The 10,381-nt window shown below is 39.5% G+C and overlaps 1 protein-coding gene across 1 annotated transcript in view; it reads right to left on the bottom strand.

The window, feature by feature from the left end:
* Positions 1–1,274: 1,274 nt before the first annotated feature.
* Positions 1,275–10,381, bottom strand: part of LOC104941920 (protein HID1-like) — a gene marked incomplete at its 3' end in the record, with an annotated part of 10,885 nt that continues 1,778 nt past the window's right edge. Inside the window, exons 2-6 of the mRNA XM_010767089.1 lie at positions 4,355–4,461; positions 3,763–3,879; positions 2,779–3,010; positions 2,634–2,690; positions 1,275–1,415 (exon numbers count right to left, since the gene is read on the bottom strand). Coding sequence (XP_010765391.1) covers positions 1,275–1,415; positions 2,634–2,690; positions 2,779–3,010; positions 3,763–3,879; positions 4,355–4,461 — 654 coding nt within the window. The remainder of the gene's footprint in view (positions 1,416–2,633; positions 2,691–2,778; positions 3,011–3,762; positions 3,880–4,354; positions 4,462–10,381) is intronic.

Raw genomic sequence — 10,381 nt, forward strand, 5'->3', positions numbered from 1 at the left:
GTGAAGAAATGGATGATGTTTCAGGTTTGTGAATCTAATGGTGATATCTGTAGTCTGGCTGACTGGGGAAGAAGGAAAAAAGAGTGATGTAATGTTAATGTTATAGCTAGTAAACATGGAGTAACCACACTAATTATACCCTTATAGGTTTAGTATGTATACAGAACATTACTAAAAATTACCCTAAGATGTAACGTTAACCCTTCATACCTCAGTCTACCTTTAAGACACTAAAATAACGTATTCCAATTTTTATATTGTTTTGGTATTATACCGGCTCTCGTTTCAGTACACTTAACAACGGAACCATAGCAAAGGAACTGACAGAGAACGGAACTGACAGGCAACCCTCTGAATCAGACTCCGATTGGCTGTGACTGCATCCACTCAGAGTGTCCGATTCAGAAGCGTGAATCTAACACTCTTTACGTCACAAACAAAGATGGTGGATGAGAATAGGTCTATAAACAATAAGCAATGCGCCAGAATCAAGGTGAGACTATCCGCATTCTTTAAAATTCTACGCACATTCGTTTCACCGAAATAAGTAAACGACTGTATTTGAGTGAGTTAAGGCATTAGTTTGCTTCATTAAAGGATGTTAATGAATAAGTGTTCTCCAGTGCCTTTTGTCCGCTTTAAGGTATTATTAAGGTAGGCTTAATGTTGCTCTCAAAATGCACCAGATTGATGCTTTTAACTTCAATATTTAAAAAAAAAAACCCTAAAGGAGGCGACGACCCCCCTAAAAGGATGTTCGGTCCATCCCCCAGTTGTAAAAAAATAGTACTCTACCCCTGCACCCCCCAACAACTCCTGGGCTAAGCCCCGGATCTCCTTCAATCCTAAATCCGCCACTTTCGGAAATCCCTTTGATATTATGTGGCGTTTTTAAGCGATGCTGCTAGTATAGCAAGGCAAAAGAGACAAAAGTTATGTTGACATAATAAAAAACAAAAATTGAAATCCCAATTTGGATTAGTGCAAAATCGCAAATCACAGTAATCGCAATATTTGGTAAAGGCAAAATATCTGAAAATATCTGAATGAGGTACTGTGGTGCTGCAGAGAAGTCGTGGCCTAAAAACAGTGTTCTACAAACTTAAAATAAATCCTGCATATTGCATATTGCAATATCAGTCAGAATTATAGCAACTACTTATTTTTTTCCAAATCGTGCAGCCTTCAATGACACCACTATATTTTCTGTGTTCATTGTTAAAGTTGCTCCATCTTGTAGCTTTAGCATTATTCAGATGAACCGTGCTCCACACCTTGTTGAAGTCACAGAACTTCCAGAAGAGGATGAGCAGCTCCTGATGGAACTGGATCTTCTTGGTGGAGCGGGGCAGGTAGGTCTGCACCAGAGGGTTGTTCATCAGCCGCCCCAGACCCTTCAGGATAAAACTTAAATCCTGATGAACAGAGAATTAGATGATATTGTAGGCTGTTAAATAGTTTTGGACGGTGTAATATTACTCTTTCATTTGAATTATTTGATCAGATTCCTGTCTATTGGTATAACATTTATTCAAATATATTCAAAGCTCAGATGTTGTATACTCTGATCTAACATTGTATTTCTATTGTAGGGAGCATAAAAGTAGGCGACATCTCTCTCCTCGGGTCAGATTATATTCTCCAAAATATAGTCACATAACATAGACGTGCTGATCTGTCGACCCACAGCTGATAAGAGTTAAGACTAGCCAATGTTCTCTGACATGGAAGGTCAGGAAGATTGAAAGTCTATATGATGTGTTTTTGTTGCACTATATTTGAATCCTTTTATTGTTTTTTGTAACGTACTTTGAATTACCTTGTGTTGAAATGCGCTATATAAATTAACTTGCCTTGCCACAGCACACAATATGTTAGTTATGGAATACTGCTGCTTCTTTTATTTAAAACTTTTCCACACATTGAACTTTTTAGCAGCAGGTTTGAGCAGCAAGGAAACAATCAAAATTAAACTTAAAGGTGGGGTAGGTAATTTTGGAGAAACCAGCTCGAGTGCGCGAGAATTTGAAAATACACAGCCGGAGAAAATCTGCCACTTCCTTACAAAGCCCCTCCTCCAACACACACGAACGCGCACATGACCAATGAGGGCACGAGATAAGCTTGTGCACAGATGGAAGGCTGACAGGCAGGTAGGCCATCCAGTTATTTTAGCCGGGCCGCCTAAAATGATTGTTCGTGCTTTTTACAGCACTACGGCTTCCACAGATGAATTTTTTGTATGGATTTATTGTCAAAGCATTTCATATATTCATTGCTATCGGGATGTTAAGAGCATTCCATGGAATATAACAAAAAGTGTTTCTGAAATAAATTACATACCCCACCTTTAACTGTCCTTGGGCAAGATACTTAACACCAAATTTCTCCTCCTATACTGTAGGCATGTCCACGGTGTTAAAAAGTATTTAAGCCGCATTGGATAAAAGCATCAGGTAAAAGACATGTAAATGTAAAAAAATTATAATAAAGGAAATGTAAGTCATTTGAGTTTAAAATACTGGACATAGACTAATGGGTCATGTCAGATTAGGATTTTTCCTACGATAGTGTATTGGCCATATCAAGCCATTATTGATATCTGAAATCTGATTGGCACATCCATAATTTACCTCTTCTCTGTGTATCCGGGAGAGATAATTCACAAAGAGGTTATCGGGTCCCGCTGGCTGAAAAAAGAACAAATACATGATTTTAAACTCTGAATCAGTAAACGATTACATTTTATTCTAATAATAAAAATGATCCCCCTCTCACCTCCTGCTCCTCCACCTCTGAGGGGGCTGCGGAGGTGCCCAGGGCCTGGAGGGCGGAGCCTGTGGCCGACCCGGCCTCGTGCTCCAGGGTGACGATCAGGATCTGCACCGCCTGCTCCACCAGCTGCTCCCGGTGGTCGGAGAACAGCAGGTGGTTGTAGGGGATGCCGTAGCCCACGGGGTCGTAGGCACACACCACGTTGAGCAGGGAGGTGAACAGAGGCAGGGCATGTCTGGGGGGGGGCAGTGAAGGACAGGTGGAGGTCAGGGGCATGGAGGGCTATCAGTGTGTTCAGAGCAAGGGGCTCTTCAGAGGGGCTACATGTCTCATAGTGTGGGGTAATGCATAGCAGAGGGTGAGACATGTTCAAGGACGCTTTTCCCACTGGGGAATTTCATAGTTCTATTTTTATCTTCCTCTGTTTTTGACTGTTATTTTTCTCTTAAAAAGTCTCCTGTGTGGACATATCTTGGTCAAGTTTAAAAGCGTTCCATTATCTTTAGAAAAAGAAAACACTTTTATCAATAGTCAAAGACAGGATTATTAAACAATTTGGAAAAAAGTGTATTAAATCTCTTCCATTCACTTTTTTAACTCTGGATATATGTGCGTTTCTTTTGTATTAATTTGTTATGAGTTCATAGATACAAAATACTTATTTGTAGATATGACTCCTATTCATAAATATATGGATATATATTTAAAAATGGCAATTCAATGTGCCCAAGAAAAACCAAGTTTGCAGCCAATTTATTTGACAGATTTTTGTATCAACATCTTACAAAATATTTCCTGTATAAAGTATATATTTACAGTTATTATTGTTCCAAAAAGGTAAATCTATGAACAACTGTCATAGACCAGTAGTACATTTGCAAAAACAATGTTATCTTTCCGATAGTATCTCTAGAAGAAGCTGCACTAAAGATGATTTTAGGGTGCCTCACTTTATGCACATGTTGAGGATGTGTGTGTTTGTGTCACCTGTTTTCTGAGGAGCAGAAGAAGGTCACCCAGGGGTTTGGGTTCTTACTCTCAGAGGAGGGGGGGAGGTACATGGCCTCAGAGAGACAGGTGAGGAGCAGCTTCAGCAGCTCTGTCCTGAACAGACAAGAAAACAAAAATAAATCAATGTTATTTAAACATTTACCAGAAAGCTTTTGTACTATAGCCCGACCGATTTGAAAAAAAGACCTGTCAGTGCTCTCTGGTAGACAACCCCTCCAACCAGGTTTATTATAAACTACCACAAACATATATTTGGTATTATTTGACTTATTATTTCTTGTAACAAGTTTTAGCATGATTTTTCAGATTGGCTGATGGTAGCGATGTATTTGGAGGACAATGAATCCAGGGTGACGGCCATTTAAATTCATCATGTCGCTGTTGTCCCACCTTCAGGTAAAATGCCATCAGACTTGGTTGTGTTGATATGTCAAATAACAAAAACAAGTTACCCAATTGTTATGGACAGTTTTGATTGCAAACCTTTCTACCACATTTCTTTTTAATTGACATGAACAAGACAACTAAAAGTAAGTTCTCCACAGTCCCTGCTGAGCTGCAGTCTCACCTGTTGATGTCGTGGATGTAGTTCAGAGGAGGGGACTGAGCGAAGCCCACCCCGGCCTCCCAGATGTACTCGCAGCTGTCTATGGAGCGAATGTCCTCGGCTGTGTCCTGCAGCAGAGAGCAGAGCAAAGAATAATGAACATCACGTCAAGGACAACCTGACAATGACAAAGGCATAAACATTTTGTTGATGTTCTCATTTAGGCTGCCATACCATTTTTGATAATTGATTTATAATTTAAGTCATTACAACCAAGCCTTGAAGCACTCACACTATTTGTATCAACTTATTCATTTATATCATTGTATTTATTATAGAAAAATGTGTATTCAGTATTGGCATACAATATACCCGGAATGTATCGGCTAGTAAATAAAACCAATAAGCAGAACTTAAAACATTCTTTACGGATCAAACTTCTCTATATTGTAAATGTACTTTTGGAGGAACTTGAAGGCATCACCTTAAACCAGTTGTTCACAAACTTTTTCTGTCAGGCCCCCCCTTTGGCACCCCCAACACAAATAGTCACGTAAAACATTTATTAAAACACACCAATATGAACATGAGCATTCCTTTAAAAAAAACTTAAAAAATACCTTTGCTAGAACATTGATAATAAAACAATGCTCCATAAGTCTGTGTGCTCCAAAAAAATAATACATAATACAATTGTGCAATCCCTTTGCTAGAACAATAAGTTATAATACTTTGCCAAAAAATGAAAAGAAAGAAAATGCTGATATTTGGCAAAAGGTGTGTCTTATCGCAGCATTACATTACATTGCATTTAGCTGACGCTTTTATCCAAAGCGACTTACAATAAGTGCGTTCGACCAACAAGATATAAACTTGAAGAAAACAGAATCATATAAGTACATCAGGTTTCATAGAGCTAAAACATTTCAAGTGCTACTCAACTGGCTTTTAGATAAGCCAGTCCTTTATTAGTATATGAGTGCTTTGTTAGTAATTCTATCGATCGAAGTGGAGTCGAAAGAGATGAGTTTTCAGTCTGCGCCGGAAGATGTGCAAGCTATCTGCTGTCCTGATTTCAATGGGGAGCTCATTCCACTGTTTTGGAGCCAGGATAGCAAACCCACGTGTTTTTGCTGATGGGAACTTGGGTCCCCCTCGCAGTGCGGGTGCAGCGAGCTGTTTGGCTGATGCAGAGCGGAGTGCACGTGCTGGGGTGTACGGTTTAACCATGTCCTGGATGTAGGAAGGGCCAGATCCATTCACAGCATGGTACGCAAGTACCAGTGTCTTGAAGTGGATTCTAGAAGTTACCGGAAGCCAGTGAAGGGAGCGGAGGAGCGGCGTGGTGTGGGAGAATTTAGGAAGGTGGAAGACCAGACGAGTCTGGCTGCATTAGTGGCTGCAATGAGCCTGTTAGGCACTGCAGACTTCTTCAAAACGGGGTTGCAGGCTCAGTGGCGGCGCCAGAGATTTCTTTTGGGGGTGCTGTGGGGTAGCTTGACGTTTCATAGAGGGTGCTCAAACATTTAGGGTTTCCCATGAATGCACCGGGCGCTACGGTTGAATTTTATACTGCAACACTCTCCACGCAAATACACAACGTACCCGCGACTGTTACAATGAAGGCTGGATAATCAGCTCACGTCATATAGGTGTAAGCAGGGGTGCTATTTTTATAGGTGGTTTGTGGACCTCACATAGGGGGGTCCGGGGGCAAGCTCCCCCGGGAAGATTTTTTTTTAAATGTTGAAGTTAAAAGCATCAATCTGGTGCACTTTGAGAGCCAAATTAAGAGATCTATGGATACATCTCTCAACACCCATATGAAACAGAACTGTAAACAGATGTACTTTTTCTTTATGGATATTTTACAAATCACCCTTTTAAACTTTATTCTTGTTTTACTGTCATATAGTATTTCATACCTGTTTTTCATTTATTCTCTTGTTTTTTTCTAACTATAACGATCATATAAACGTGTGCCTCGGAAATAATTGTTTACATTAATCGTGACTCCAAACCGTTTGGGACCCACCGAGATAACTTAGACTAAAGTGAACTATCTAAACACAGAGAGTCCTTTAGTTCACTGAGCCTCTCAGTCTGACAGGACTCGGGAGAGGACTCTCCTCCACCTTGTTGTTGAAAAAGATCCTTATATCCGTTAGCGTAGCTCGCTAGCACCAGAAGTGTTTTTTCTGAGACCCAGACGTACTTGTACTGTAGCATATTATTTTCGAATCAATACTTTTTTGTTGTTGTCACAAGTATTTTTCCTCCTGGTCTCTGCGCCCCCCACTTGGAGAAACACTGCCTTAAACTCTGGGAAAACAGAATTAAGAGAATATGCAATGATGGAAATATCTCTAGGCTCTCTGTTATAATAAACATTGGGAAGCGAAATGACCTAATTCTGTTAGAATGAATAGATATTAGAAATTGAGGAGATGTCTGGACTCTCAAACACACACAATATCCTAAAGAGGGGTCTACACAAAAGGAAGCACCTGCTCCATTTCATTCAATTACAACAAGGAGAACAGGAAACAATAGGTTTTCAGCCAAAAACACTGAACTACATTTTTTAACTGTGGACTCACTTCTTATTCAGAGCCATAGAGCAATATCAGGTTACATCAATATTTGCAAAGGGCCACATTTCACAGCTACAGACAGTGGGACTGTGTTCACACCTACTTTAAATCATGGGAATCTACAAGAGGACTAAGCTGACAATATCAGCATGTGCCACCTCAGCACCGATAACTACAGTGTCATTTATAGATGTGACAAGGTGCTGCCGTTGTTCTCTATAAGTAAACTGACGACAAAGGGCACCCTGCCATACCACACGGAAATTCACTGGTGATGATGCAAACCCAGGAAGCATCCATTTTGTGATTTTGGATTGTGATTCGAAAACTACATCTTTGTCACATTCATACTTTTTAGGGGAAATCTAATTGTATAATCTCGATGATTTAAGAATATTGAAGGAATTAAAAGAATCCAGTATTTAACTGGGGAGAAGCTAACAAAAAACAGACATACTAACAACACATTTTACAAAATTGAACAAAAACTCCCAACAAGATGCAAAATGTAAAAGAATACAACCACAAAGAGATGCTAAAAGGGATAACAAAGACATGCAAAACATCCTAAAAGAGAAAGAAAAATACCAAGAAAAGACATCAAACAACCAACAAGAGATGAAATACGACCACAAAGAAACGCAAAAACAGAGAAAAGTGATGCAAACTACTAACAAAAGAGAGAAAATGACTACAATGACATGCAGAACAACCAAACAGAGACTCAAAAAGATCATGAAGAGAAACAAAATGACTACCAAGAGATGCACAATTCCCAAAAAGTGACAGAATATGAGTAAAACAACAGAAACCTATCTTCAAACAAATGCAGAAAGAGCCACAAAATGACTATGAATGAGATCTAACACTACCAAAAATATATATTTGAATCCGTGGCTCTCACGCCAAGGCTTTATCTTTTTAAAATGTGTCCAGTTCTTGGTATTTTGGGTGTACTGACTCTTTAACACATATGCCTTTTCACCTTGAAATCACCACATCTATACGGGAAAGTGAGAACTAACCCTAAGCCAGGTTTCTGTGTGTGCATGCTCCACAGGTCACAGAAGCAGGTGGGAACAGACGACAGCCACTGGGCATTTTGAATGCTTTCTCGGGGCGGCTGACTGAGAGGTGTGAGGAGTGCTCCGACCATGGAGAGGTTAAAGGTCACCTATTATGCAAAATCCACTTTGTCATGTATTTTCCTCATCAACATGTGTCCCCTCTGTGTAAAGAGATTCTGAAAGTTTCAGATAAAAAGATTATTTCCCTTTTTGTCCTGATCTATTTATATAAAGACCTGTCTGAAAATGAGCTGATCAGATTTTGGCCACTTTATGATGTCATAACGTTTTTTTTGGCTTGTGTATCACCTGAATCTCCTCCGAGAGCACAATTTTGTTCTTTTTAACCAAATCTCTCTCAGAGGGGCGTGGGGAGTAGCTCCTTATTTTCATCTGAAGTAACAGACAGAGAATCAGCACTTTGGAAACAGGGCTGAAACAGAGGGGATTATGGGATGCTGAAATGATCTGTTTGGTATTACGAACCAAACACTTCAGAGACATGTGTTTTGTATATAACTGAGAACTATAATATATTGAGGGTAAACCGTATAATAGGGTACCTTTAAGACCTGCAGCAGAGCTTACACTTCCTGCCACCTCCTATGCTCTCCAGCACCACACATGTTTGCTCAGCACAATTAAGACATGTCCACCCTCCTCTCCTCAGCCCAGTTGACAAACATGGCCACTCCTCCCCCCTCTGTCTCAGGGAGAGTCACTCATTAACTCCAGCTACTGAAGATTGTGTGGAGATAAGAACAGTGACTGTACCGCCTCAGGGCTCAATAACAGGGACTAGCCTTTTACATAAAGGCATTGACATTGTTGTAGCTTAAGGGCTAACACATAAAGAAAGGTGTATTCCTCCCTCTGTGGAAAGACTCTTGAAGGACCATTGCAAATCTTGGAGAATACTTGTTTGCAAGTTAAATGGGAGCATTGATATCAATTTAAATGTATTTGCTAGGGCTTCATCTCTACAGTATGCGATGCAGAATCTTTATTGTATTGAAATTGCATTAAAGATTAGTGGAATACTCAATTCGCAAATAGTGCTATATTTGTGAAATGTGTGAATATACTATGAAGTATTGTGGAGATGTGGACCAATCATATACGGACTTGACAAAACATAGTTGTTTGATACAGAACTCTTCAAGAAAACCGAAACGTGCTCATTTCAACTTATTTTTCAATGATAAAGAGAATAATGATGCAAAATGAGCAAACTTTCTAATATTGTAAATAATATTACATTTGCATTATCATTGAAATAATTGCATTTAGTAATTTTCTGTAAATCAGTCAACCTTAGCAAATTAACAGGTTCAGAGTACAGTTGTGCCTTTTTCTGCTTTCAGTATACTTACACTGACTTTTTAACTGGGTCATCATCAACATTAAATTCTATACAACCACTGTATTTATGCATACTAAAGCACAAGCTAGTTTGCACTAGACTTTTTTTTTGGTAATCGTTCTTAAATAATTAGAATCTCATTATCACAAAGGGCGTTTAAAGTAAAAAATTAAGTGTCTTCGAAATAATCAGAATTTCCCCATAATCCAGCAGCCCTGGTTCTGTGTTAAATGTCAAAAATGAGATTGATATTGATCTGATTGCCGAAATATGACCGTGTCCTTATTGTTGGAGATTTTAATATCCATGTGTGTTGTCCTGAGAAACCTATGGCAAAGGAATTTTTAAACCTCGTAGACTCTTTTTTTCTTGTTCAGTATGTGTCTGGCCCCACGCAAGAACGCGGACACACACACTTGATATTTTTTTATCATATGGTTTGCCTGTTCTTAACTTGGACATATGTGACGCTGTTTTCTCTGATCATATGCCTGTTTTCTTTGATTTTACACTTGCCTCTACTACTGTCAAACCGCACGCTGCTGCCCGGCTATCTCGTATCATTAACACTTCCACTGCTGGTCAGTTCTCGGCCGTGTTTAATCATGAAAACGGTGTTATCCATGAGCCTATGTCTAACACTACGGAGGAGCTTAGCTTATGGTTTTACTCCACATGTAAAGCTGCTATGGACACCAATGTTTTTGTAAAAATTGTCCCCGTATTAATCATTCAGACCTTCTCCGTAATTCTTGGATCTTAGATAACAGATCTTTTGTCATGTTTGTTCAAACCACTGTCACAATTTTCTTACTAACAGTCTCTTTACAAAAAAGAAAAACGGAGAAAGTGTCAACAGACTATCTCTGCGGTTTGATTTTGACGGAGTCGAAAAATTTCTCTGAACATCAAAAAGGAACGATGGAGAAGAAAGTCGAGATGGTCCGTAAAGGTAACCCCGTCGGGTCTCAGCACCGTAAATTCGGTCCGAGGCCTAAATCAAAACCCAACGGTATCAAAATTA

Source organism: Notothenia coriiceps, unplaced genomic scaffold (genome assembly GCF_000735185.1).
Source record: "Notothenia coriiceps isolate Sejong01 unplaced genomic scaffold, NC01 NC01_scaffold00004052, whole genome shotgun sequence".
In the NCBI taxonomy this organism is placed as follows: Eukaryota; Metazoa; Chordata; class Actinopteri; order Perciformes; family Nototheniidae; genus Notothenia; species Notothenia coriiceps.